General features: G+C 49.9%; 9 protein-coding genes across 9 annotated transcripts; 5 read left to right on the top strand and 4 right to left on the bottom strand.

Annotated features, from left to right (window-relative positions):
* Window positions 1-1,265: 1,265 nt before the first annotated feature.
* J7T55_007876 (uncharacterized protein) lies at window positions 1,266-2,722 on the bottom strand (the record flags this gene model as incomplete). Its single annotated transcript, XM_053131013.1, has 5 exons — window positions 1,266-1,629; window positions 1,702-1,920; window positions 1,994-2,344; window positions 2,405-2,460; window positions 2,645-2,722. 5 exons carry the CDS (start codon window positions 2,720-2,722, stop codon window positions 1,266-1,268), a joined length of 1,068 nt encoding a protein of 355 aa, XP_052990712.1.
* Window positions 2,723-4,221: 1,499 nt separating this feature from the next.
* On the top strand, window positions 4,222-5,558 carry J7T55_007875 (uncharacterized protein; the record flags this gene model as incomplete). Its single annotated transcript, XM_053131012.1, has 2 exons — window positions 4,222-5,089; window positions 5,338-5,558. 2 exons carry the CDS (start codon window positions 4,222-4,224, stop codon window positions 5,556-5,558), a joined length of 1,089 nt encoding a protein of 362 aa, XP_052990711.1.
* A 1,054-nt stretch (window positions 5,559-6,612) lies between these two features.
* On the bottom strand, window positions 6,613-8,640 carry J7T55_007874 (uncharacterized protein; the record flags this gene model as incomplete). Its single annotated transcript, XM_053131011.1, has 4 exons — window positions 6,613-7,409; window positions 7,482-7,658; window positions 7,720-7,915; window positions 7,981-8,640. The coding sequence occupies 4 exons, from the start codon at window positions 8,638-8,640 to the stop codon at window positions 6,613-6,615; spliced, it is 1,830 nt and encodes a 609-aa protein (XP_052990710.1).
* A 621-nt stretch (window positions 8,641-9,261) lies between these two features.
* On the top strand, window positions 9,262-11,809 carry J7T55_007873 (P-loop containing nucleoside triphosphate hydrolase protein; the record flags this gene model as incomplete). The annotated part of the gene is made up of 5 exons (XM_053131010.1): window positions 9,262-9,336; window positions 9,390-10,514; window positions 10,570-11,209; window positions 11,414-11,433; window positions 11,498-11,809. 5 exons carry the CDS (start codon window positions 9,262-9,264, stop codon window positions 11,807-11,809), a joined length of 2,172 nt encoding a protein of 723 aa, XP_052990709.1.
* Window positions 11,810-13,373: 1,564 nt separating this feature from the next.
* J7T55_007872 (cytochrome P450) lies at window positions 13,374-13,730 on the top strand (the record flags this gene model as incomplete). Its single annotated transcript, XM_053131009.1, has 1 exon — window positions 13,374-13,730. One exon carries the CDS (start codon window positions 13,374-13,376, stop codon window positions 13,728-13,730), a length of 357 nt encoding a protein of 118 aa, XP_052990708.1.
* A 647-nt stretch (window positions 13,731-14,377) lies between these two features.
* J7T55_007871 (Cytochrome P450) lies at window positions 14,378-15,209 on the top strand (the record flags this gene model as incomplete). Its single annotated transcript, XM_053131008.1, has 4 exons — window positions 14,378-14,402; window positions 14,569-14,735; window positions 14,795-15,006; window positions 15,062-15,209. The coding sequence occupies 4 exons, from the start codon at window positions 14,378-14,380 to the stop codon at window positions 15,207-15,209; spliced, it is 552 nt and encodes a 183-aa protein (XP_052990707.1).
* Window positions 15,210-15,669: 460 nt separating this feature from the next.
* Window positions 15,670-17,706, bottom strand: J7T55_007870 (uncharacterized protein; the record flags this gene model as incomplete). The annotated part of the gene is made up of 2 exons (XM_053131007.1): window positions 15,670-17,453; window positions 17,649-17,706. 2 exons carry the CDS (start codon window positions 17,704-17,706, stop codon window positions 15,670-15,672), a joined length of 1,842 nt encoding a protein of 613 aa, XP_052990706.1.
* A 137-nt stretch (window positions 17,707-17,843) lies between these two features.
* J7T55_007869 (Zeaxanthin epoxidase) lies at window positions 17,844-19,040 on the top strand (the record flags this gene model as incomplete). Its single annotated transcript, XM_053131005.1, has 1 exon — window positions 17,844-19,040. One exon carries the CDS (start codon window positions 17,844-17,846, stop codon window positions 19,038-19,040), a length of 1,197 nt encoding a protein of 398 aa, XP_052990705.1.
* An 855-nt stretch (window positions 19,041-19,895) lies between these two features.
* Window positions 19,896-26,763, bottom strand: J7T55_007868 (uncharacterized protein; the record flags this gene model as incomplete). The annotated part of the gene is made up of 4 exons (XM_053131004.1): window positions 19,896-21,087; window positions 21,159-24,829; window positions 24,899-25,259; window positions 25,442-26,763. The coding sequence occupies 4 exons, from the start codon at window positions 26,761-26,763 to the stop codon at window positions 19,896-19,898; spliced, it is 6,546 nt and encodes a 2,181-aa protein (XP_052990704.1).
* Between the last annotated feature and the right edge of the window lie 702 nt (window positions 26,764-27,465).

Here is a 27,465-nt window from a genome sequence, read left to right as displayed (position 1 = left end):
GCAAGCGGGGATCCTATATATAGGTCAGGGTGGGACGGGAATAAGAGACGTGTCAGTACCCACTGTCGTGGCCCGCTATATGCACCACATGGCTTCGTCTGAGGCTTATAGCTTCTAAGGTTTGTTTTTATGCGCATCAACGAGTTCTCTAAATGCAGCACTATGGGAGGGGGTTGAGAGCCATAGGCTGGAGACGAGCAGAGACGTCGAACTCACTTCGAAGGAAGTGGATGAGCCAGAGTATAATCAGCGATGAATGGAATGGGATTGCAGTAGGAGTCTCTCGGGCTTCTTAGGCCCCCTAGTTCTATTTTCCTTAAAGTGCTGCAGACTGATCGAATTCGAGGAACAGGAGTCCCTCGCCCACGCCAAGGAATGCACAGTGAGATCGGAAATTCTGTCCAGATTGATTCATGCAGCCGATGGCGATCAATCATGATAAAAGGGTTTAAAGGGTCACTCAGAAGACCCTGGATAATCCAATACCCACATGTTATACCACAGTGTTCCACTTGGGCTATGTATTGCCGAGCAGCTGAAATCGAGATATTGCATTTAATAGTAAATGAATGTCTCTTACAGAACCTCTATATCAGAGTAGATATCGAAAATTAGGCCCATAATCCTCTCCCTTTAGTCATCAACGCACACCAACCTCGAGAGGCATCGCTGGAGACTATCAACTCTACGGAGTTCAGACAGTCGGCCCCTCAATCGCGTTCACACTCATATTCGTTACCGGACTTATTTCGTGCTCAAGCGCCACATACCAGTCGTACTTCAGGCGTCCCCATGATTAAGCCACAACACAAACTGCCAAAACCATATGACAACCCATATTTTACCGACTCACCTTGTTCGAGTCACGTCAATGGTTATCTTGGGGGTATTGTTCACGAAGATGAGTCCAATATTAACAGTCCTCTAGCTTGCAACAAAATCGGAACTTACGAGAGGTTCAAATCCCATGTGAAGGGCCAGTCGTCCTGTGGTATATCAGTCTCAAGGTAGCACGGAGGTGAGGCTTACCAAAATTGCATTGCCCCCATTTGTGCCTATCCCTTTCACTTATCCTACCGTTCTTCTAATTCCAGGTTTAACGGGCCGCGGAGGCGGCAATTTTAAAGCTGAATCATGGCTCAGATATTGGGTAGTGCTGGGACAATGTGTTGCTGGTATTGTCAAAATTTCCACATCGTCTATAGCGAAATCAGGTACAAAACGCCACTTTCTCCGCAGTCCAGACATCGACACTTATGAATCGTCTACAGCTGTGGCGTATCAGCAAAGCTACCTGGAACACCTGCTGGCAGTCGTTCCCCGGCAGCTCCACCCATCGACTCGATCGTCGACCTGATTTGAGTATCATCCTCAGCCGTTATCTCGACCTTGAGAGCTCCCAGGTTTTGTTCCAGGTACTTCAAATTCTTGGTACCTGGGATAGGAAAAAATTCTGGTCCCTGTGCCAAGATCCATGCCAGAACCACTTGCGCTGGCGTAGCGTCTTTCTTTGCTGCAAGATCCTGGAAGATCTTCAAGAGCTCGAGGTTCTTGGGGAAGTTCTCTGGGTTGAAACGTGGGAGCATCCGACGGGCATCGTTCGCTTCAAGGTCGTCTAATGATTTGTACCTGGCGCGAAGAAATTGTCAGTAAAGGGTGTGTAAGCCTGAGTACCGACGTCTACGGCGGGGGGCTGCGAACCTCCCGGTGAGAAATCCACGTCCAAGAGGACTGAAGGTGACTACGGCGACTCCGAGCTCGCGGCAGGTCGCCAGCAGGTGCGTGCCCACTTGGCCCTCGATGTCAAGCGTCCAGGGATTGTATTCAATCTGAACAGCTGCGACAGGGCCCATGGCCAGACCGCGACGAAGGGTCTCCGAAGAGCATTCGCAAAATCCGATGTGCTTGATCTTGCCTTGCCTGTATGATGATGCCTAGTTAGAACAGGATTGAAGTACAGGAATCCAAGTCAGTGGAATAAATGGGTGATTACTTCTTCAGCTCTAGCAAAGCCTCCATGGTCTTCTCAACTGGAGTCTTCCCGTCGAAACGGTGAACATAGAAGATGTCGAGGTAGTCAATACCGAGCTTCTGGAGGGCCTCTCCACAGACCTTGCGGCAGTTCTCGGGGCTGCTATCCAGGAACACGTTGACCTTGCCGTCGTTGATGGTCCACGAAATACCGAACTTGGTTGCCAGGAAAATGTCCTGGCGACGCTCGGGATGCTTCGCCAGCCACTTGCCGACGAGGACCTCGCTGTCCCCGTATTCTTGGGCAGTGTCCCAGAAGGTCGCACCCAGCTCCCAGGCCCGGTCCAGGACCTTGAGTCGTTCCTCATCAGGCCTGTGACATTGATGATCAACCACACATCTGAAGCAGGCAGTCGAGGTTGAAAAGACTTACGGCACGGCACCATAGGTGGAGCTGAGGCCCATCAACCCAAAACCGAGACTGGGTACCTGCGGCCCATTTTTTCCGAATTGTTTCTTCGGCAATTGATTCGGAGACGGCATAAGTATGATTGAGCGGATTTGTCTTATATTCTGATAGTTGTGATCATTCAAGCAGTGAACTGATACTCAGATGTCAAGGTGTACCTGTGAAGGGTCTCTATCATGTTATACGAATCGAACCGGTGTTCACGGCCTGATTCTCATCCGCTGCTCGGAATGGAACAAGGCTCCAGAAGTCCGTCGGCAGGTCATTTGTGAAATCACCCATATGGCGGTCCCGGTATGTTTTGGTCCGCCCTGTGTCTCGGAGTATGTTCCGCTGAATTGTAGGCACTAATGTCAACAGATGCCTTTGCTGGAAACATGTCGGAATTAAGAATAAGGGCATTTTAACTCCGATAAGTCCAGGTTCTTGCATTCCGAGATCCTTTGAGGCGTTTAGTTCTGATGTATCACATGTGGCATTGCTCAAAATCCTTCCAGGGCTGCTGGCTCTGCAGCACTGTTGGTTCTGGCTGTGTTTTCTCGCTTGGCGATCACTACAGAACGGATGCCAATGCTTGCCAGTACTTGAGAGTACCTATCGGATATGCAAGAGTTTCTCGATCGATCTAGGTGATAATGTCTGCTTTGTCGCCGGCCCTCACAACGTGCGGACCTTGTTTACCCATTACAGCCCATAGGACGTGGTGGAGTACGCATGGGTCCAAAACCGGATGAGCTATTGAAGTTCCGCCAAGAAAAGTCTGGGCGCATGGCGAAGCCGTTGTGCGGCAATGAACACACGGCCAAGCACAAAAGATGTTCAGCTTCACAACACCATCTCTTCACTGGTACTCATGCGCTCAGATGCTACCACCCGTCTTGAAGTGCCGTATGCCTGGATGGATCAACCTGACATGCTCAAAATCAAGCAGACCAGCCGAGATGACGGGTGATTTGGAAGACCTGTGAGACTTTATCTGACCGAGAGTGGAGATATTTAAGGGACTCGGGTCAGGGAATGGGGAAGAATGTATTTGTCTATGATAGAAAATAGAACAACTAAATTGACCAAGAAAAACTTTGTAGGGCTAAACGAGTCTTGAATAAGTTGACCTATGTAGGTGGTGAGAATCCAGGCCTACAGGGAAACAACGTGAGCAGACAGGATGGCAAGCCGGTCAATAACTTCCAAGCCCACACGCAACGTCTTTTCTTTTGAGACAAATTGTTCTTTTGTTCGCATGGATGTGTTTGCAAGGATCGTAGTCCGGCCCCCATGGCACCACCAAGTTCCAGGAACTGCCCAGGTGTGTCCGACATGTAAGCGCGTGAGTGGCCGCAAAGAAAGTCTCATTCGCCCTAAAATATTTCCTGCACAGCGTCCGGATTTAGGGAGCCAATAATTTTATCCCCGATTGTTCTGTTTGGATTCTGCGGGTTGGTTCCAACTTGCATATTGACAACGCCTCGTTATGCAGTTGGTAACCCGGTGCGGATAGCTTGAGCGCAGTCTCGGTGTTGTTGGTCCCCCGACACCAGGCAAGTCCCCCGAGTATAGTAACTTCCAGGGCCTGTAAAATGAAGCCGTCCTTCTTTTGTATGAGTTCTAGATCGCGTTGTTGTTCACCAGGGGTTGAACCACCTCTCAGACTTGAGAGCCGACTCGTTGTCCAACTTCCATCCGTTCTTGGAGCAATTACATAACACTCACCTCTTCTCATCATCCAATTCAAGTTCACATATCTTGCTACTGCACCCGCCCTCTCTTAACCAGACGTCACGATGGCGCCGCGCCCGTCGTTGAAGAGTATTTTGACCCAAGCTTTCCCACCAAAACCCAAATTTGTCGGGGAAAACCTACCAGACTTAAAGGACAAGGTCTACATCGTCACAGGCGCAAACACGGGTACCGGGAAAGAACTAACGCGCCTGCTCTACACAAAAAATGCCAAAATCTACATGCTGGCCCGTTCAGAAGAGAAAACGAAAGCAGCCATTGCAGATATCCAAAAGGGCGCCCCAAAGTCCGCTGGGTCACTCAACTACATCAAGCTGGACCTCGCCGATCTGAGCACCATCAAGCAGACAGTGCAGCGGTTCCTGGAATCCGAGACTAAACTGCACGTCTTGTTCAATAATGCGGGAGTGCTGTCGGGCGCGAAGGAGATGGCACTCACGCCCCAGGGCCACGAACTGCACACTGGGGTGAACGCCCTGGGCACGTTCCTCCTCTCACGGCTCTTAACCCCAGTCCTCACTGCGACCGCCCGCTCGGAGCCCGCCAGCACAGTGCGCGTCATTTGGGTATCATCGTCGGCGGCGGAGATGTTTGCCGAGGAGAAGGTTGGCATCAGGCCCGAGGCGCTCATCCCGGCGGCCCAGGAGGCTCGGGGCGCGCTCGAGCGGTATTGGTCTAGCAAGGTCGCCAATTGGGCACACGCCACCGAGTACGCGCGGCTCCATCAGGCCGACGGTGTCGTCAGCGTCCCGCTGAACCCGGGGAACCTCCAGTCGGACCTCTACCGCGACCAGGGTTTCATCTTCCGCATCGCGGAAAGGCTCTTCATGTATCCGCCCATCAACGGGGCATGCACCGAGCTCTACGCGGGGTTGTCCTCCGATGTCAATATTTCTAACACTGGTTGCTGGAGTGAGTATTTATGTTATGCCGCATACATGTTCTCTTCATCGAAATATCATCTTGCTTTGCAACTGATGGGGGAAAAGAGCCCAACGCATTTCTAACTATTCTTGTTACCTACAGTTGCTCCCTTCGGCCGCATTTATCCTATCCGAGAAGACATGGTGTTCGCAACTATTTCCGAAGCCGAGGGCGGAACTGGGGGGAACCGAAAACTTTGGGAATGGAGCGAGGAACAGGTTGCTGCATATCTCTAGTGGTGTGTCATTTGGGGGAACTCTACACATATGAGGTCGAGAAATACCATCTGCCCCTGACCTCGAAGATCCCCAACTTGCCCTTCCCCCTGCTGCACTACCCGCGTTTCTTCCCCTCGCCGGCATATCGCGCCCCGGCAGCTGTGCACGAGGCCTTTGCTGCCAACAACTGGCAGGTCCAGTGGATCTTCAGGTACAACCCAACACAGCAGAGTCAATAATACTGGGTAGCACACGAATGCATGGCTGTTACTAAGCGGCGAGGCTACCATATCCCTAGAGATCAGGTGGGTTGAGAGGTACCTTAGGAGTAATGTTTGAGGGGGAGGGGGGTGGTACCATTTCAAGTTTCAGAACCACTCACCCTGGACCCTGGTGAAATGAAAACATGCCAACGGAGTGAAATTTTCTGAAATTGACATTCACTCCGGCCATCACTGTCGGCTAGGCGGGTTGGAATAGGGGTGAGCCTTGGGCTTACATTATCGAGGGATAGTCTTTAACAAGGACTTTAAAAGGGGCGTTGCTTTAACTGTAGTCTTTACAGTACATACCAACCAACCCACAATCTTTCAATTGTCTCGCATATATCGCGAGTAGTCGTGATACTTGTGCTCTTATCAGAGCTCAAATACTTTTCTTTTCTCTCTAAGACCCCTATTTCCGATGTTTTGTTACTCCCTCGTCAGCGCGCTCCTAAGTACCTTAGAGGGCAGGCAGAGCGGGGCTTCCGCTGCATCTATTTCATTTCCTGTGGTTGCCCGTTTTGACTATGCTGCACTCCTCGTTTTATCCCTCTCCTACGAGCTACATCATCTGGGGCCCTGATAACCCACCTAGTCACTAAAAGCCACTTCATATGAGTTAATGCGTTCAGGCATGTAGCAGTCAGGCAAGATGTGTAACACCCCTTATGGCATATCAAACACCGGCACATCAGACAATGATGATGTCGCTCCGAAGACTAGTATGGGCTGGCACCTGGCAAAGGTTCTCGAGGCTGCTTTGCTAAAGTGACTTTGGTGAGGTTAATTACCACGAATTGCCGTGAAGGCCACATTGTCAGCGAGCACACAGTCGCACGCATGATTCTAGGAGGTGGGGTCTGCTGGATGATATTGATGACCTTGATCATTGGCATGCACTGGGGCTGTCAACAGATTTGCTTGATTTCTTGCAGGAGATCCAATGTTCAGATAGCAACAAATTTGACGAGTTTGATTTGTTGTTTATGCCTATTCTCTAGCTCTAACTTATTTGCTCCGTGGTTTGCTTCTAGCCATGTTTCCTTTTCCCGTACGCCTGAAGCCATTCGGGGCCTTTCCGTAGAGTAGGCACAGCAGATGCTGAGAGCTTCGCGGTTGTAATCATAACGCGCACTCGGACATGCTGACGGCTCAAGCCTTGTAAACTTGGTATAAGGTGATCAAGAACACTGAAGCCTTCCTCTGATACACAGAGATCCAACCTGTCTATCAAAATCAGGATTGACCGATCTGATAGCTCTGGTGTTTCGTCCATGAGTCGTAGCATGTCGTCGAGTAAGTTCCAAGCCATCGCGCCAGACTTGACTGTGGTCTTTTGGCCGATATATTGGAATCGAGCTAGTGATAAACGGCCCAAGTTCTTCATAGCGATACTAGGATGCGCATACAACAGCTGAGTCACCAGTGCCTTGATAAGTATGGTGGGGGTGTACCGTGATCCCTGGCCGCGCTTACAGAAGACGTACGCTACGTCGAAATTGCTGAAATTCCTGAAATGCGGGATCAGATCAACGCAGAGTGAGGAAACCCAGGATACATTGCGTCGAGAGAGGTGACCTGAGATCCATCTCAAGGGATAGGAGGTTGATGCAGAATTATCGTTCCTTGGACCTTCAAGAGCCTTTGGCTTGAACTGTCGCGGCCAACGATCGCGCGGCGAAAGAAACACCCGCTCCCTAGCGTTGAACGCCATCCCCTCAGAAGGTTCGTAGAGGGACTTGAAAAGCTCTGCGCATAGATTTTGGATATGCAAATCGGCGTGAAATTTGCTCGTAGCCACCACTGCGTTTTCTAGCTGATTCATCTCTTTAGACCACGGTTAGCCTCGCCTCCCATTTCCTGAGCTGTTGCTCTGACGAAAGCCTGTGTGACGCTTACTCTCATAAATTTCTGCTGTTTCTTGATGTACTAGTTGCATTCTTTTTGTGATCCACCTAGTCATCATTAGTCCAGCGAATTCCATCTCTCGTTCGACCGCACTATATGCCTCCTTGAGCGCCTGCTGATGTCCCTTGAAGTCCTCGTCCTTGCCGCCAAGATACATGGCCATCTTAACTAAATCAGAATATTTAGTCTCAGACGAGTGCGTTAAACAGCGAGGAATACCGTAACTAACGGAACATGCCGTGTCTCAGATATGACCCAGCGGACACAATGAAAGCCACTATGGAGACGAAGAGCTTATTGATTGCCTTTTGCATTGCAGCGGACTTCAGGTTACCATGCATTGCTCGCATTTTCTGGTAGTATCCGTCGATTTGACTGAACGTGTCGAGAATTTCTTCCGTCAGCTCTGTCGCACTGTCCCAAGCCTTGAACAAATCAGTGGTGAGTCCTTGCCAAAGAGGTCGGCACGCCAGGTTGGGTGCTAACTCACAGTGATGAACAGCATGATTCCATTGACCGCAACCTCAATGAGCGTTCCACCCGTCAATTCCCCAACGACGGATCCCAACGGTTTAACCACATTCACGCCACGAATCAGTACGTTCAGGATTATGCCTTTATGACTTTCCTTTGAGGGGCCATCCACTTTTTCCTGCGGCTGTCTATTGTTTTTCGGATTAGATTGATCTTCAGTGGTGCAATTGAGGACTTTGGTAACGCGATGAAATGTCCGCACGACTCGATTGCGCTTATTCTGTTTTGTTTGCCGATCTTGAAGTTCTTTGTAGTCATGAAGGTATTTTCCGAGCAAGTCAATGTTCTCTTTCTGAATCTTGCGGCTCGTGTTCGGAGCAGTGTCGACCCCCTCCACCAACTTAGCAAGAAGAGGGTTATGGTCGCTGTTCGGAACGACGATGTCTTTCCTACTTTGAGATACAAGCTCATGTAGTGATTTGAAATCGCTTCGATTGTCAGTCTTTGCAAAATTACGGGGGGCACAGATCATCGGGTCATCTAACGTATCCTCTTCGATGTTCACATCATTAAACCATTCCTCCAAGCCATCTGGTTTCGATGATAACTTTTCGATCAAAGCAAAGGGACCATCCCTTTTGACAGCATCTCGCATTCTCACGAGTACTCCGGTCATCGTGGGCGATGTTTATTCGTACTGCATGTATGTCATCTTCACCGAGCTGGCTGAGTTGTTCAAGTGTTCGAAAAGTATAAGAAATCGGCCTCAGCTGCGGCCTGCCATTTTCCGCTGACCGCTCCTTGGAAGAAAACTGACAAGGCCTCGTTGGCTGGCCGTGACCTCAGCTCGTGGCTTCAGCTCGTGTGACGCCACACTATATCCGTGATCGGGGGCCGGGGAGCACGGAACCGGTGTGAGGCCCCGTGCTACGAGTGGCTTACAGTGGTCTTTTTACGATTGGTGAAGGTTGGAAAAAATTGGGTTTCTGGCTGCTTGGCGATGAATAGTCCACGAAAAGTGAATAGAAAAGTAAAACAGGTCTTACATGATCGAGAGGATCGGCAACAAGCAAGCAGTTGCAATGTTTTACCTAGGTAGACCGATAGATTGCCTAGTTTCCCACTTCGGATACCACACAGGTCAAGAGCAGCTTCCACATGGGCTTTGCTTCCTCAATTCTTTCCAGACTCCGTCGCGCAGGTTTCTGTAGATAAGTTCATTTGCCGTACCATTTGTCTTCTTCAGTACTACTTGCTCGAGAACAAACTGAAGACGAATAACGACCTCCGGGACATCATGACTAAGGACGCGAACGTCGCGAAGGGTCACGAGAACTTGGCAAACGACCGTGACACACAAAAGAAAATCAGAGTCAGTGATTTATAGCTCTTGCGATACTGTTCGTCTGACCAATCCTTATTTAGGGTCCCATCGAAGACATCACTGTGCGCCTGAAAGATGTGGCCGCCGATATTGCAGGTCTATTCATGAGAATCGAGACCCTAGAGGAGTCACAAAACAATGCCTACAATGTGAAAGGCCCCATCCAGAGTGCAGAGGCGAACGAAGATGAGGCAGTGCTCAAAGAAGGACAGATGAAGACTGCCAAGATGGCAGTCGACCTCAAGGAGCGCCCGCCGATCACAGATAAAGACCGTCGCCTTCGTACGTACATTGAAGTTAGAGAGGAGGCCTTGATCGATAGTCAACTGGGCTGGAGACAAGTGAACTTGACGGAGAGGACGCCTTATGCGCAGAGGCAGGCTTTCCGTTACGATACACATATGAACGGCAACATTGTGTTCTCGGTCTTTCAGGAATCATCCAAACTCTACGATGATATATGCAAACTTTGCGATCCAGCACATTACGGAACAGTGAATGAGCGCGAGGGTCGACTCGAGATTGCAGATATTTATCCCTTGCTACACGCCCATGAGAAGCTTGAGAGAAAGATGGAGAGTATGCCGCCGGACCACCCCCAGCGGGAGGAGCTTCTTGCCTTGTTGCAGCTATTTGAGGAACAGGATGGACAGCTTACTCACCTTTCGCGCGCGCGAAAGCGACATGAAGAGATGCTGAAGTCAAAACGGTGGGACTGGAAGAGTCTGAAAGGCTTGTTCCACATAAATCAGCTTGTCGTATTTCGAGAACTGCGCGACGAGTGGGCAGTAGCTCGCGTCGTCACTCTGTCATCAAATGAGGATTCCGAACACAGTGTCATCTTTCATGGGGTAAGGCTGGAGTTGGAATGCGAAGCTATCGACTTTGACGGCAAGGGTTTTCGAACTCATGTGTACAGAAAGCATATCCCCCAATTTTCAGGAACGATGAACACCACCGAGCTGCCGGTATATCCCCTCGAGAACTGCCCAGATAAGGACAGAATTGAGGCAGACTCTCGCAGGTCGGGGCAAGCATGGTTAAACTTACATGTGAAGCTACTCGAACATGGACAGCCCGATGTCGCGGTCCGCCAGTACGAAGGCTATTGTGAGACGTTTGGCAAAGACGCCAAAGACGACGAAAATGGTGGCAAGGGTAGTGCGGTATTTTTCCTCCAAGACAATCACTTGACTCTACCTCGGCTAACCAAGATCATAGCTCGCTGGTCGGGTCATTGTCGACCCCGCAAGATATCCCGACCGACTTTTACGTTTCACCGAAGACAACGTGGATCCATTCAAGTCCGACGACAGAAAACAAGAGAACCTACTTCTGTGTCCAGAGCAGATCCTTGTCCACAGTCTCAGCGATAATGAATGGTATTACGTGGCGATGTCGAGATTAGAAGAACCCAAATTGGATGATAAAGCTTGGGACCGCCTTGTCAAACCCAACTCCACCAATGGGCAGGTCGAGAAGTCGATCGAAAGAATCCGGTTGCTCGCTGAGGCCCACAAGGAATTGCAAAAGTTCAATGAAGGTAATGGACAAGAAGTTACTAGGGCGAAGGACAACATGAACAACTTCAAAGGGAAGGGAAAAGGGTTGACATTTCTTCTGCATGGAAGTCCAGGTGTGGGGAAGACCATGTTGGCAGAGTGCCTGTCAGAACTCCAGGAAAGGCCATTGTACAGGATCAATCTAGGAAACTTGGTTGGAGACGATCGGTGGGAATCTAGGATTGAGGAGATATTTCGACAAGCGCACCGCTGGAACGCGATACTCCTCGTCGATGAGGCCGAAGTTATTTTAGCTGAGAGAACGCAAGAAAACATGAAGCAGAGTGCCTGGGTTGCTGGTAAGTACAATGTTTCCATTGTAGGCACCAATTTCAATCTCCTAGGTGACTATATTGACGTTGTTGTAGTATTCCTACGAAAAATAGAATATTTTGAAGGGGTCATCTTTCTCACTACTAACCTCATTCACATGATCGGTAAGTTGGAAATGATTTACTGTTATTGCGGCTCGCAAAATACACACTTCTAACAGACTATGTCAGATCCAGCATTCATCTCCCGGGTACGTCCTTTACCTTCGTTCTCGTCTGCTGAAATGTAGCCCGCCTGACTGTTAACTTCAAAAGGTGAATCTCGGAATCAAAATACCTGACCTAGATCGTGGCACCCGTTTGAGTATTTGGAGGAATGTGCTTGGAGAGAAGATCAATAAAGCTGGAAAGCTCTTGAAAAACCAGAACCTGATGAAGAAGTGGGCGGGGGAGGACCTGAACGGAAGGCAAATTCGGAATGTGGTGTTTTCGGCCCGTCTCATGGCCTCGGGTGACATGCAGGAGGAACACATATCGGATGCCCTTGAAGACGTCGTGACCTTCAAGAGTATGATTGATGAGGAGAAAGTGGCAATGGAAAAGAATTACATGTCCGCGTGGACTTAGTTGGCTTCGGTGGTTGATATGGGCATATAATTCGACTAGATCTCCTTCTTTTATGACCATCATGTGTGATCACAATATTGTCGAAAGGTACCAAACACGTATCGTATCTCAAGCAACTTTAAACCACACCCACCTCCCATCTTGTTATGAACCACGGAACATGCAGGTCAGGAGATAGGCTAATGCTAGAGGATACTCGCTGCAAGGATAGAGAAAAGTCGCAGTTGCGGCGAAGGTTATTAGAATGATGATGATGATCCCTGTTTAGATGCATACGTCACGTTCCAGAGACCATCATGACTTCGCTCGAGTGACTGGGTTGTTGTTTTCGTCAATTCTTCTGGATAAATCTGATCTTAATCATATTCGTCTTCCAATCCGCACCTGATATCCAGGACGGGTATGCGACTGGATTTATGTCCTCAATGTAGTTTTCTGTGAGAGTTGCTGCGTCCCATCTCAATATCTGAGTCTCTTGTAATTATCTCTCAGTTTTGCCTTTCAGGGATGTCGCTTATCTAGACCGTGGATTTAAGTACAAGTGATTTGGAGTTTTGCATATAGTGCTCTTTCTGCTGATTATAGCGCTGCTCCTCGTAGAATTTTCTTTTCTTGTTCTAGGAATTGCTCAAAATGCCGTCGTATAGCTTGTCTAGTATATGCTCTATACTATTGGAAATGGATTGATCTTTTCTCTCTCGGGTTGGATGGCCATTATGCTCGGTATGTGGTGTTGTGCCGAAAAAAATTACAAAACTAATAACATCACGCGCCACCGATACCAGTCGCCGCACCGCACCCGAGCTTGCTTGCAATTCGCACCAGTAATTATAACCAACATGAGGGCGTGGGGCTGAACGCCCTCTAGGCTAGGGCCCTTATCGATAGGCTTATCTTATCAGCTTATCGCCCTACTATAAATAGCTTCCAGGGCACGCGTGAAGCTACGCTGCCTTTTCGCCTTTCTTTTCGTTAGGCGAACCTTGACAGAAGTCAACATATTTCTACAGCCAAATCGAGCCTTTGTGCCGTGGCGACGTAGGGATCGTCTCACAAGGTCTTTGACTCTACGGGTAAGCTAGGCTATCCAGACACTTTCTATGCGCAGTGCAGATAATTTGTGGTACTTTCCCCAGCGCCTTAGTACAGTCCGTTTACCTGCACGAGCTACAATCTGTCGATTAGAAGTTCAGAATTGGGCTAGGACGAGTTTGCATTGTTCAGAAAATTGCCCGTAAATTTCGCAGCTAGAGGAATCGTAGTCACAATGTACATGCGCAGGTGTGCGGGACAGGCTGAAAAGAATGGAGTGAGAACCGACGTGCACGAGTAGAGTCGCATCCTTCTCTACATAACCTAGTGTATCCGCTGCTTTTCAGATTTCCAGGTACGGAATGCATCCTCACAAGTTTTGTGAACAGATCATCCTCTGGGAGTCCCCAGCACTTGTCCCGAGTGACTGGCGCTCAGTCGCTTCAAGTCTCTGACCATTTTGCTGTGCGATTCTTTGTGCTGGAAACCCCGGAATCAGCACCAACAACTCCAAAGACGTCAGCTTACGAGGATGTCCATACTGTTAGGTGCTCTGAGGGCCTGCGTGCTACTCACCCTAGGCGCAACCATCCATTATGGCTTTTGTATGTACCGTAATGACCAAGCGGCGCGCAAGATTGGTGTGCCAATTCGCATAATCCCCATCTGGCTTGTGGTTGATCGCTGCGTTTTGTTCGTTCTCAAGCGGCTGCCAGAATGGTTTGGCAACAACGGCTTTACAAGATACAATTACCGAGGATGGGAGGTGCCTGATAGATACTTCTCACACCAGAAATCTGGAGATGCCTACATTTTGGTGTCTTCTGAGAACGCATGGCTTTATATGTCTGACCCCGATGCCGTCACCGATATTGCCCAGCAGGGATAGGAATTCGACCGCGAGACTTCCGTCACAGGTTTGCAATCGCCCTCCCGACCTACAATAGCCTTGAACGGATGACCATGCTGACAATGATCCAACAGCAATACTTAATGTTTTCGGTCCAAATATATCGACAAGCCATAGTACTCAGTAGCAAAAGCATCGCAGGATTACGGCATCTTCTTTCAATGACCAGAACAACGTGATTGCCTGGGCTGAAAGTCTAACTGTGGCACACGAAATGCTCCGGTACTAGACCTCAAAGTCTTTTGTCTCTACAGCGGCTGATGACTTTCGTACGCTGTCTCTGCATGTTATGTCCAGGGCAGGGTTTGGAAAATCCTTCAGATTCCAGGATGATGAGGAAACAACGGTCACAAAATACTTCCAAATGGACTACAAGTACTCTTTGAAGATAAGCCTAGGGAGTTCTGTACTGATCTTTGCCCTGGGACCCAAAAACCTTGGCAGTCCATGGCTACCTCGAAAGCTCTAGGTTATCTACGTAGCCTGGGTCTCATTTCAGAAGTATATGACAGAGGTATATGAACAAGAAATGATTTCTCTTGCCCAGGGACGCACTGCGGATCAAAATTTCATGGCCTCACTAGTTCGTGCTTCGCAAGACGAAAAGAGCACTTGATGATGGCCTAATGGAGAAAGAAATTTACGGCAATAGTAAGCAAATATTACCTCTCAATTCCTCAAGAAAATTGAGTTCTGTGGGATTTCCCTGATTTCTGAGGTGTCTCGACGTTAATACATAACTTTGCAGTGTTCAATTTTAACTTTTCTGGGCACGATACCACAGCTCACACTCTCACATACGCCACATTCTTCTTAGCAGCGAATCCTGCCGTCCAAGACTGGGTTTCGGAAGAGATACACCACGTGATGGGTAACCACCGACCAGAGGACTGGGTATACTCCGACATTTCCTCATTGAAGCGTTGTTTGGCCGTCATGTACGAGACTCTGCGACTCTATACACCAGTGCCCACGTCCAAGATTGTCGGTGGACAGGGATCCAACCCCTGACGGTAAGCGGCAAGACACTAATGCTCGCACAGGGCACGATGAGTGTCCCAAGCTACGCGTCTTTACAGACAAACCCCAAATTCTGGGGCGAAGATTCCCTGGTGTGGCGGTCGTCCAGCTTCATCAAGGCCTCGCCGTCTGGTGCCCTGGACAAGGAAGATTTCCTCGGCCCCGACCGAGGGACGTTCCTGGCCTGGTCCTGGGGTATGCGCGACTATGTGGGCAGGAAGTTCTCACCTGTCGAGTTCGTTGGGGTGATGGCGACCCTATTCCGAAATCATTGTGTATCCGGTGCTGAGAGAGGAGGAGGGCGAGACGCAAGAGGGCGAGACGCAAGAGGGCGCCCAGAAGAGGATTTTGAGCCAGATCGAGAATGACTACGCGCCTGTGCTGCTCCTGCAGATGTTGCATCGGGAGAAAGCACCCTTGGTGTGGAGAGAAAAGTGAGTTCTTGCGTGCAATAGGCCCCAGCTACTCACTTCCTTAAAAAAAACTGTGATTGGAGACGTAGGTATTTGAATTCTAGACAAATTCATGTCGAGAAAGCGAAGCCTTAAGAGGAATTCGGAAAGTTGGGCCTGATCGAAGGTCAAACGTTTAATTGGGGAAGAAAGAGACGATGCATTTCCCCGCTTCTCAACGAGAGATGTGAGCGAAACAGTGCCTGAACTTTCAAGTGAATAGACGCACCAGTTGAAAGGCACGACATATTGAAGTATGAGTGGCTCGCATGGCCTCGGAGCGCTCAACGTAGCTCTGGATTCCATTTGCAGCTGTCTCGAATATCCATAGAGGCGCTAATTGTGTTTTCCACTGACAGACCTTCCGGATCAAGAAACTCTAAGTAAAGTCTCCGCAGTAATCGTGGACTCCTTGCCCATCCACTTGATAAATCTGCAGTATTTCTTCAAATAATGGTGATAGTTTGCTGAACAATATGCCCTCTTTGCAACATCCCCGCGATCTCTCCATTCATCACTCCGTGGACAAATGCCTCGCCCAATATTCTGTACCCAGAACTACCCCGGCTCTGCCGTAGTATGAACGGGACATCAGTTCCAAATAGCACGCAACAGACATCTCCCGGGCGAGTGATGAGAGGCCCTATTCCAAATCCTCCTTTTGCAGTCGCCACGAGGCAGCGGTTGATGCCGACATCCTTCACACCATGCTCAAACCTCTGTTTATTCTCTGGAATACGTAGCTTACTTGGGTCAAGGTCGTCCCGTGCGCAAAGCGACTTTAATATTGCATCTGATGCATTTGCTCTATGAGGGAACTCGCCGAGTATATTCGACCAGCTCAGGTTGCGTGCCGTGTTGGACACGTCGATGAACCGCAAAGAGACCTCGGGGGTTGACCTCACGTCAATGATGTAAGCCTTGGAGACTGTATCCAGTAACGCTCCAGGCAACTCGAGCTTGTTTCCCACAATCACCTTCGAAAGGTCAGGCGCCCACTGAGGAGGTGTGGCTTGGTGACACTGTGGATAGCGAGCAATGTCATTCATGACGACCGAAACGTTCCAGCGTACTACCCACGACGGAAGCTCTTCCACTATGGTTTCTTCCCGATGCTCGACTGATGACAGCAAGCGTAGTCCATATCGCTGCAAGAGCAGGCAGGAGACATCCATATAGACTTGCTCCACTGACTTCACATAATCTGGGAAGATCAAGGGGCCTCCGTCTTCGTTTCTTGCCATGGGATGTCCAAGAAACGCATAGACGCGGTCTCTCGGATCGCTGCAGTCTAGCAAAGCACCGTGGCTCAGCAGGTCAGTGAAAGTGAGCGGATGCTTTGACTCTCTCCAGTCATACCACTCCCTGTGAACCAGCAACGATGGGATCGCAAATTGGACGGCCCACATCTGCCCGCTCACCCACCTCATCACCCGAAGCATCTCCCGGTAGCCAAACTCGCAGCGCCCGTAGAGGACACGTGGATTACGAGCGAGGCCAACTTCTTGGATGACCCATGCTCGGCGAAACCACGGCAGAAGCATGAAAGTCCCCACGCTCCGCCAGCGGGGATCGGTTCGCAACAGGTCATCTTCCCGCAGGAACGGGATGTTTGGATGTCTTCCCCACAGGAGCGCGAAGCCATTCATCAGCGACGAGACATCTTCATCCTCTCCAGATCTCGGTGGGTCGCCCATGCAGACCAGTACTCGGCTTGCACTGCTGAATATGGAGCCCATCATGGCGACCTGCTGACTTCGCTCCTGAAGATCCAGTTGGTTGATGCATATCGCGTCGGCCCAGACCACCTGGACCTCGAGGGGGTCTCGTATCCTCCGCAGCGCCCAGTGCAGGTTAGCGGTGACCTCGAACGGCTTCGCGTCCAACAAAATCGTACTCATTCGGCTCCGGTCACCCCAGACGTAAGATAAAGCGTCATAGGGAGGTGCAGATTGCAGCCGACATTGGACAAGACGGACGGAAATGTTCGGATCCTGACGTGGCCCTGGCTCCAAGACCAGAAGACGGAAGTCCCCTTTGTCTAGAGGCCTGTAGAACGGCTGCTCCGTCATGGCCACAATATATCGCCTGTTGTGGACATAAGGCTGTTTGAGATCGGCACTTGACTCTTGCCCACGAGCTTCAAGGTCAGGATGGATCATGCATTCAGCGCCCGCGCCTAGACCAGACTTGCAGCTGAAAACGCGCTCTTCCATGTCGCATGTAAGCACTAGAGAGCATGGGTCATGAACACGCCAAAATCCCTGCTCCCGGTGAATGTCATATTCGCTAGCTAGTAATACATGTCTTAAGATCGTTAACAAGGATATAGCCATGCACAATCGAAGGACGCCTGACCCAGGTCCCTGCAACCCGTCATTTTTCACCACAGCTCTTTCGTGCCATCATAGCCTGCGGCACGTACCTGCCCGTGCGCCTTCAACAGCCAGCTGCGGCAACTTCCTGAAGCTCCAGTCCAACATGAACGAATATGAATAACCTGCCGTAAATACATGTATTACACTCCGATGCATTGAAACCAGCTGCAGCCAGAAAGCTGGTCTTTTACCGGCCGCTTCGCTCGCAAAACGAGCTCAACAAACCTACACGCATGTTAGCCATGGCACAACCAACCCCAGTTGAACCCTCGATTCTCATAATCGGCGCCGGCGTCGCCGGACTCACGCTTGCGCAAGGGTTGCGACTCCGCTCCGTCCCCTTCCGCATCTTTGAGCGCCATGCACGATCCCACATTAAGCAGGGCCACCGCTTCCGCATCTCGAGGGACGGCCAAGCCGCCCTCAACAGCGTCCTATCACCGCAGCTCCAGGACCTGCTTAGACGCACCACAGCTGAGAGATACCACTTTGCGCCACGATACGTAGACGCCCGGAAGCTCGACTTCCCCGTGCCTGTGCCGGTGGACCCCGCGGACTCGATGCCCCTAGACAGGACCTGGTTTCGCATGCTCGCTTCTCTCGAACTCCAGGATGATATTACGTACGAGAGGGAGTTCGAATCCTACGAGATAATAGAAGGGTTGGTTCAGGTCAAGTTCACGGATGGCTCGGTCGCTCGTGGACAGCTTCTGGTTGGAGCAGATGGAATCAAAAGCCGCGTGCGGAAACAGCTCCAGCCGGATCGAAAGCTGCTTGATCTGGAGCGCTGGGTCACGTGGGGTCGAACGCCAATGACGGATGACTTGAAAAGATCACTTGCACAGTCAGACTTGTTGAGTTGGTGCATGTGCCTGGACCACGAGTCTAATGTGCAAATGGTCGTCGAACCGATGACGTGGTCCAGGAGCGTGCACCTCGAGTCGGAAGCCAAGCTGCCAGACTTTCCCGACTATGTATACTGGGTTATTTGTACGGCGTCCTCTCAATTTGTAGAGCATCTGCCGAAGACGGTGCAAGAGAAGAGAGTGTACCTAGCGCGAGTCTCCGAGACCTGGCATGCTGCTCTGAAGCACCTGCTCGATAATGCTACGCACGAATTATCCGCCTGCGTTCCCATTCTTTCTAGCAAGCCGGACATTCAGCTCCGCTCTGTTGGTCAGGCTAAAAGGTTCACGCTGATCGGCGATGCAGCCCACCCAATGAGCCCGATGGGTGGCTCTGGTGGGGATACGGCTATTCGAAACGCCGCAGACCTGGCGCGGACACTTGCTGAAGAAGGTGTCACGAAGGGCAGTATCATGGATTTTGAGGCTAGGATGCAAGCAAAGGCAAAGGAGAAGATCCAGCATTCTTTTAGAGGTGGACAAAAGTTCTGGCGTGGGAAGGAATGGACTGAGTACAACGAAGTCGACATTTGAAAGGGCGTTGCGTTCACGGAAAAGAGTTTCGAGTCCAAATGCACAGGCTCGTCTCGGGCTATCATGAAATAGTTTACAGACTAGGGGGCTTATACAATTTCTAACAAGCTTACTAGTAGAATAACGCTATGAACGAAAACAAGCATTGGGGAGGCGTCCAAACGAGCTTGAAGTGCATATCTGCTTGTTTCCAAATCCCGCAGCTCCATGCTTCGGGCAGTCTGCTCAGAAGTTACTTCAGCGACCAAATTTCTTTGCGAATCTATTCATGTTGATCAGCCAACTTCACCTGCAGACTGACTGCTTTCTGCGCCTTGCTGTGAGGCTTCATACCTGGTCGGCCCCTTGTGCTCGCTTCCCTGAGAGTGGCGCGGACCGCTGCATGCCACAGAGGATTGAAGTAAATACGCAGCTCTCATAGAAAATCCTAGGCAAGCGCACGAGCAAATCGAAATGGTAAGTGTCAGCTGCTTGTGGTTATCTGCTGGTAGATCTCATTCTTCTCTGTAGTTTAACTGATTACGAGCACGATTCTTGCTCTGGGTTGTCCATAAAACCGTTCAAAAACATCAAAGGGAGATATCTACGAGCTAGGGAAGAGCAAGAGCTGCAGTAGCTAGAATAAAAGTATGGGGAAACGAGATACCAAGAAAGAACTACCTAGGCAGCCAGAAACACCTTTTGTCTAGCTCGTTATCGGCTGTCTGAGGGGAAGAGTAGCTGTCCCTGGGTTTGTAATCCAATATTCAGCTTCAGAGGCAAATTGGGGTTACCTTTCAGGCGTTGAAAGCCACTTGATGTCCCTGTAGCACACGTTCGGATGCCCCATGAGCGGCGTCACGGCCGTGATGCTCATTACCTGTAAATGATTCCGTCCATACAAACTGTCGGTATCACTGTACCGCGCCACTCCTTGCGCAATTTGGCTAGTCTTCCAGCATAATCAATCATAGTCTCATGGAAGCACATCGCCCGATCCCCAACAAGCTTCAATCGCGCTACTGCCGTTCCGCTCCAAGGTCTGAGCCCTTTGTCGTGCTCCCAGTACGGCTTCACGTCAATTCTTCGCTGTTCTGTGAAGCGCCCAACAAGTAACCAATGCCTGACGATTTTCGATCGGCAAAAATCGAAGACATTTTTATGCCCATTCTCCCCATTGTATGAAATACTCGCCCCTTCTCGCACCAAGATCCGTACTATTTCCAGGTATCCACAGGCGCAGGCTACCATAAGAGCAGAGCCATGGGGACTGCCTTCAAAGTCCACATCCGCTCCTAAAGAAAGGCAGTTCTGAACGATACTTATTTTGTGCCTAGAAGCTGCCCAGCACAACGGGCTCCATCCTCGCTTTGGCTGGAGATGGGCAATCCTAGCCAAATTTTCCTTCCCGACTTTTCTTCGAAACTGTCCGAACATGGAGTTTATGAAGGTCAATGGCGAGAGAAACAGGAGATGCCACGGGAACGGGAGCGTGCTCTCCAAATCCAAGCCTTTATTCAAGACAAAGGTTGAGGAAGCCTTGTTCACTATCGCAAGATGCATGAGTGATATGCCCGACCCCGGATCCTCATGCAAGTTGATATCCGCTTTGAGAATGGCCAAAAGATGAGTTGGGCGCACGATCGGTGCCTTGTAGGCAAGAGCTGCCCGCGAATCAGAGACTACTGCTGCGAGCGAGAAAGGAACGGTGTACGGTGTGTCATGCTCAGTCTTCTCCATATACGCGGACATCCGGCCTGTGAAAATTTTTGGATCCCAATTAAGCCAGCCGTAGAGACTTTCCGCAAAGCGACTGGTCAACGAGGCGCCATGACTGATAAGTAGCGTCATCATCTCTTGACTTCTAGCCACGACTAGTGCCGTTCGTCCCATTGAATCAGGTTTGTCGATTTCTGCGCCCTTCTCCAACAAAAGGCGGGCAGCTGCTATGTTGTTCCGTTTCACTGCGAAGCTCAACGCAGTTTGGCGCCGTCCTTTTTGGCCGGTCTCATCTTCCTTGTTTATTAAAGCGTATAATACCTCGGCCGGTTGTAGGTTTGTAAGAGCGCTGAAGCGATGTTAGTGCATGAGATCAACTAAAAGCCTCGGAAAGAGGTTTAAAAGCATGAAAATCAGTACCTTATTTCAGTAGCCATCTGCTCCAGAACTTCCAACAACTGTATGAGTCCTTGAGTATTTTGCTCCCCGATGGCAGTCATGAAACTGTGATTGTTTATGAGTGGCCATCCCGACCCATCTTTTAGGCAAATTCCAACCAATTTTCCTAGTAGTCTTCCCATTTCCGGCCGCATGATGGCAATATCAACCAGACTGAGCTGCTCATGGTTTTTGCTACGAATAGGGCACATGCCCGTCTTCGTATCCATAACACCTTGTTCCAACAGCCATTCCGCAATACTGAGACGCCCTAGGTGTAGCGCGAAAGCCAAAGGCGTCGCGCCGTCGGGAACCTTCAAATTGACGTCGAGTGGGTAGCCAATTTTGAATAGCCTTTTGCACTCATCGATATCATCAGCTCGGATAGCCTTTTCGACCACGTCGGCGTAAATTCCTGGAAGCTTGCGAGGCAGCAGGTCAATCTGCGATTCTTTCAAGCGAGCTTTCTCTTGTGCCAACATCTCAGTCAGCAGCCGGAGCATGGGTATGTCATTGGCTTTCGAAGCATACATCGTCGGGGTCATTCCGATGGCATCTGGGACGTCTCCCGCACCGAGTTGAATCAACGTTTTGATTGCCTCTTCATGTCCATTTTGGACGGCAATGTGCAATGGCGTGGCCTTGTACTCTGTTTGCGGCATGACGCTACAACCTCTTGAATTAAGATACTCAATCATATGGGATTTGCCTGCCAGGGCGGCAACATGCATCGCCGTCCAACCTGTAGACGAAGTCATCTCGAGATTTTGAACCAGGCCATGATTGATGTAGAATTGTATGGATTCCACATGACCTCCCCAACTCGCGAAGTGGACCGCATTGATGTTCGCAAGATATACCCCCTCTCCGTTTTCGAGCGTGAGATTAGCATTGATTGCCCTTTCCCAGTCAATGAGTGAACCAGGGCTTTTTGGGAGCTGCAGCACCTTGTCCAAGAATGATTGATAACCGCGGAAAGATGCTTCCATCACGGCATCCGCAAACAAAGGCTCGGCCATTCCCGGATCAGCTCCCATTTCTAGCAAGTAATCGGCACAAACCAATGAGGATTTGTCAATGTGGTAAGCAATAGGGGTGTATTTGTTGCGAAATCGCCCCTTTTTGTTGATATCCACACCCTTGTCCAAAAGTAATTTGATCAACCAGTGCAACTGCCCAGCCCCCTCTTCGTCTTCGGTGGCCAGATTGTGCAGAATCGTCAAACCCTTTTTGTTATAGTCGTCGAGGTGTTTCGGATTGGCAAGATCCAGAATTTTGCGAAGAAGGTCTCTTCCTTCCGCCGCCGAGCAGAGTGACACCGCGAGCGGTGACTGACAGGCAATCTGGACTGAACTGTAATCATCCACTGATTCGACGACGCTGACGTCATGCTCAAGTAGTACGTCAACAATCTGATATGATCCCGTCTTGATTGCCAATTGCAGAAAGCGCAGCACGTTAGGTTCGCTCTTGGCTGTTTCCCAGTAGCGCGAAGCCCCGATCGCCCGGGAAAGCCCCTGAGGAGAAATTCGAGAGACCCATTCCCGGGTCAAGTACCGCCCGGTTATGTGCGAGAGAAGGAGGCTCAGACCACTTTTTCCTGTGTTGTTCTCGTAGACCTGCATTGCGGCATGCTTTCCCAAAAGCCAAGCCCACAGAAGCCTAAGACTACTTTTCTTGATGGACTGGCTGTGCGTGCCTTGAACAGTGGAACTGATTCGGCAGTAGTACTCCCACATGGTAGTTCCCTTGCCGTCAATCGACTCGAGGTCTGCAGCTGAAATAAATTCTTGTGCCACGTCATCGTCAATTGGATGTTTGAATTGCGAATACTTTGCGAGGTAGCGCTGCAACGGGAGCTGGCCTTCAAACCTCATGGCCAAGGCCGTCGGAAACAATACCTTTAGGGAATGAACTGCGGCTCTCGAGCAATGAATTCCGATACGATGCAACGGCGTCTCGATGTTAGGTCCAATTGTGTCTAATCTCGCCCCAACGTCAATCAGACGGCGAATGACTTTCTCAGATCCAAACGCTGCTGCGGCTCCGAACAACGGGTCATGCCTTGACCAGAAATCCGCAATGCCTTGACAAATTGCAATGAGTGCTATAACTCTCTCCACGAGGTCTGCGCTTGGTGTGGACGAGGAGCTTCGCGTCAGAATACCACTCAGTGGCGTTTGCCCATCTTTCGATTTCATCAGAAGTGCCTCCGCTGTCTCTGAAGGGTGTTGCTTTGCAAGAGAGGCATAGAATTCGCTCTCGTCATCTGGGGTTAACCCATAGCGATGCCAAATATTGAACCCTGTAGACGCCTCAACATCCGTGGCCTTCGCACCATACACAAGCAGCATCTCGACCACTTCAATGCTGTGGGCATCATGTATTGGACGCCACTGGCGGTCAATCTCAATTGACGACATATTGGGATCACATCCGGCCTGTGCCAAAAGCCGAATTGCTTCAGCATTATCTTCGAGCACTGCAAAGTGGAAAAGGGTCAATTCTAGATGTTTGTCGTTGGTTCGCCGTTCCTCGGGGTCTGGATATCTCTGGGATAGATCCAGTCGGCCGTCAAGGAGACATTCTTGGAGGCCGTCAAAATCATGCCCTTTGATTGTGGCAAACGCTCTGCTCAATAAGGCGTGCTTTGATAATGAAATACGTAAATCTGTCGAAGACGGATCTTTTGGAAAAGATAGGCCCAGTTCGACAGCAGTATTCCAAATCAGGCGACCAATGTCAAGTTGCCACCCGGACTCGGCCTCCAACGCAGAACTAATGTATTGAAGAAAGGATAGAAGCGGTTTTTCGTTGCGTTGCATATCGACAGCTGATCGGTCCATCAGTTTTCGGAGCAACCCAATGTATTTGTTGTCTTCCAAGGTCATGCCGCTGGCTAGCACCATCTGTAGTACCCAGAAGTCATTCTGAATGAATGCGATTATGATCGCGTGCAAAACCATAGATTGATTCAGATGTCGATCTGATGAGCTTAGGTTCATAGGTTTCAAAGATGTGCGCTCAAAAACTTTGAACGTCGAATTGCGCTGATGACTTGTGGCAAGAGTCGCGTTGATCGGGCCATAGAGGTGTTGACAGTGTTGCTCGATGGGAGTCGAGTCGCAACCATCGAATATGAGGCTCAAGATTGATGCGATAGACAATTGAAATGGAGAGCCAAACGAGCAAGCGGCCTTCGGATTACTTCCGGTTTCTATCAGATAGCAGCAGATATCCGGAAGGTTCAGAGCCGCCGCGAAATGAATTGGTTGAAACTCGTCACGCAGAAGTCTTTCCGCAAGCTCGTCATACTGATTTCTTTGTCTGGCATCCATCAAACCATTTCGAATGCAATGAAGTATCATTTCGACGCAGATAGAAGTGGCGAACAGAAGAAATGATGAGGACTTGCGCGGATGGAACAATGATTTCATCAAGCCTCCCGATGTGGGATTCAAGTGCTCACTTTTTGACAACTTCAATGAGAGCCTGGCGGCCAAATTATGGAAGGAATCGTAAGGATTTTTTCGAGCATTCCAAACAGCCTTGTGATGATTGATCAACGATGTCGGATCCGTTATCTCAACTTCGTAGTTCGAAAGCTGCACAAAGCGGAGACTCTGCATGGCGAGCAGTTTATAGCTTCTCGCCTGAGATATTTGATATTGTTCCAAATCAGGCATGGCCGCCAAGGACTCATGCTCTAAGAATTCACGAACTGAAAAATGCGCAAATTCAAAGAAATCTCCGTCGTCGGACTTTCGAAGCAGGCTACCACACATATATGCAATATCTTCTTCAGAGACCATGTTGTCGTCGTCAAGACGGGATCCGACAACCTCAGGCGTCGAGATGACACATCGGAGATTGATTATCGACAGTCGAATTGGAGAAAACGCAATGAAATGTAGGCACATCTGAATTTTTGATTTGGTTGAAGGAGGCAGCGTGCTTAATCTCTGCAGAAGTCGGAGGTACGTCTCGTGCAAGGTGGGCGGGAGCTCTCCAAGTGCCTTGCGCCGTTCGTAGTCGCTCGAGAAGCCACAGAGGTAGTCCAGTTGGCATGTCACCCACCGGAACCTAGTAACTGTTAGTGACATAATGTTCGAAATGTTTCTCCTCCCGTAGTTCCCACAACCGCACTGTGCCATGAACAAATAGCGGCGAGGACTTCCGGACTCGGTATGCAGCCGTTCCCCATTAATCCGCCAAATGAAGCGCTAGGGGAAAAGAGGGGGGGGGGGGGGCAGCAAGTCACTCACATTCCCTCTGCTTTGTCTACCAGTGCTTCTCTTATGTCGTCTTTCAGCTTCGCACTCGTGGTCCGAAGTCGGCCCCTGGTTATCAGTGATTCCAGCTCAGCCCTGACATAGAGTTCGATATCATGAGTTCGGGCTGCGATTGAAATGAGCTTGAAATCGTCTTCAATTTGTCTAGCAATTGCAACGTCGTGTCTGCTGAATATTGCCATGGACATTTTCTGGGAGCTGCTGGCGAGGTCAGATAGCATTTCTGCGACCTCGTCCATGCTATCTCCGCACTCGTCTATGCCATCTACCACAACGAGAACCTGGTCGAATAGCTCACATATCTTCCCTACTAGGGCTCTGAGTTCATCTGAATCTGCTGCCTTTGGAAGACTGTCTGTAGGATGTAGTTCATCGTAGTAGTCTTGGAGTAGACTAAATGCATCGTCTTTCTGGCGAGCTAATTGCGAAGCCAGAGCACCAATGATGTTGATGGTTTTGAGTGTTTGCTCATTCTTATAGTCGCAGAAGAAAAATGCGGCGCCGATCGTGGGCGTTGGAGACGCATGGGTAAGTGCTTCTTGGATCACTGCACCGGCCAAAACAGTCTTCCCTCCTCCAGGGATACCACTGAGCCAGATTTTTGAGCCGGGCGTGTCGAGCCATTGAATAAATACTGGAGACTCCGTCAACCAGAGCCCAGTCATAGGATGTCGCATCTTGATGTTCGTATCCAAACTTGTCTGTGGGTTGACTGTCTTTGTATCCATGAAGAATTCTAGGACTCGTCTCTTCTTACCATCAACAAGAATCTCAGTCCGTAATTCCCGAACTACTTGACGTGTCTCGCAGACTATGATATCCGTTTCGTTCTGTCTCGAGAGAAGAATTTGCATTTTATGCATCGAATCAGTCGCAATACCGAGATTCATCTGGCTCTTGTGACGTTGAAGCTCATTCAAGACTTCTTGTGCCTCTGATTTTGAGAACGGCCATTTGAGCTGCTGCTTTACGCAGTTCCTTGGTCTACCCTTCTCCACTTTCTGCGCTGCCCTTTTCATCCTGTCATGGATTTTGTTGAGAGTCTGCTCGCAGTGGTAGACATGATGTACGCGTATTGCTGGGTCGTATGTGTCTCCTTCTTCTTCCAAACTCTGGGCAAGGACTTGAACGCTCCTCAGAATGCCTGTGAAAGAGTGGAGCTCCTGTGCGATCTTCGTAATTTCTTCCTTCGCTTCCGCGACACCTCTGACATATTTGTAAACATGGCGAAAGACAGCGTCGGAAAGTGAAACAAGGCCGGCAAGACTCGCGGCTAGCGATAGAGGGTCTGCCATTGGGTTTGTCCGTGGTCCCGGCCCCTGTGGCACGTATCCTCTCTGTTTCTTTGGTAGTTGGCTACGAAGCCTCGCTGTCTTCTCGATGCCCCTCCAGGTCTGCAAAATGGGCGTTTGTCGAACTAAGTTTTCTTGCCGGTAGCCGGTTCAGTGATAGCGGGCAAGTTGAGACGCGAAATAGCAGATTTCTGCGACGGTTCCCGAGAGTCTCGTGTGAGCACGTGTGCACGTTCACAAATGAATTTGAACTGCGGGGGACGGAAACAGTGGTGTGCTGAGTTGGTTCATTTTTGATCCAAGGAAATCGATAACTTGGGGGCTGTCCTCTCCCGCAATATGACAGGGTGCGGAGGCAGTGCCATGCGGTGTAAGAAGGAGCCTGCCGTAAACCCAAGCGACTTATACATCCTCCAGCATAAAATGCCTTGCTGAGTAGGCGAAGTGCATAGGAGATGGTGGGTTGCACTACCTGCGTGTCGGCAGCCACTCCTCCCCATGATTCAGGTTGTCCACCCACATATTGGGTTTGGCCGAGTTTTTCTACTTGTTCAAGACCTTCCAGTACAAATAGGCACCGTCGTTCTCCTCTTCCCAGCCATGCGATTGAATCGAAATCAGGGGTTTTGAATAGATGCTGCCATATTGATAATTACAGGAATATCTAGATAAGATCCCAGGAAGTCCAAAAACTATCAAAGCACC

This window comes from Diaporthe amygdali (assembly GCF_026229845.1).
Source record: "Diaporthe amygdali strain CAA958 chromosome Unknown NODE_25_length_736740_cov_64_583793, whole genome shotgun sequence".
Classification (NCBI taxonomy): domain Eukaryota; kingdom Fungi; phylum Ascomycota; class Sordariomycetes; order Diaporthales; family Diaporthaceae; genus Diaporthe; species Diaporthe amygdali.
Note: the sequence above shows the minus strand (reverse complement) of the source record. Positions and strands in the feature narration are given on the sequence as shown.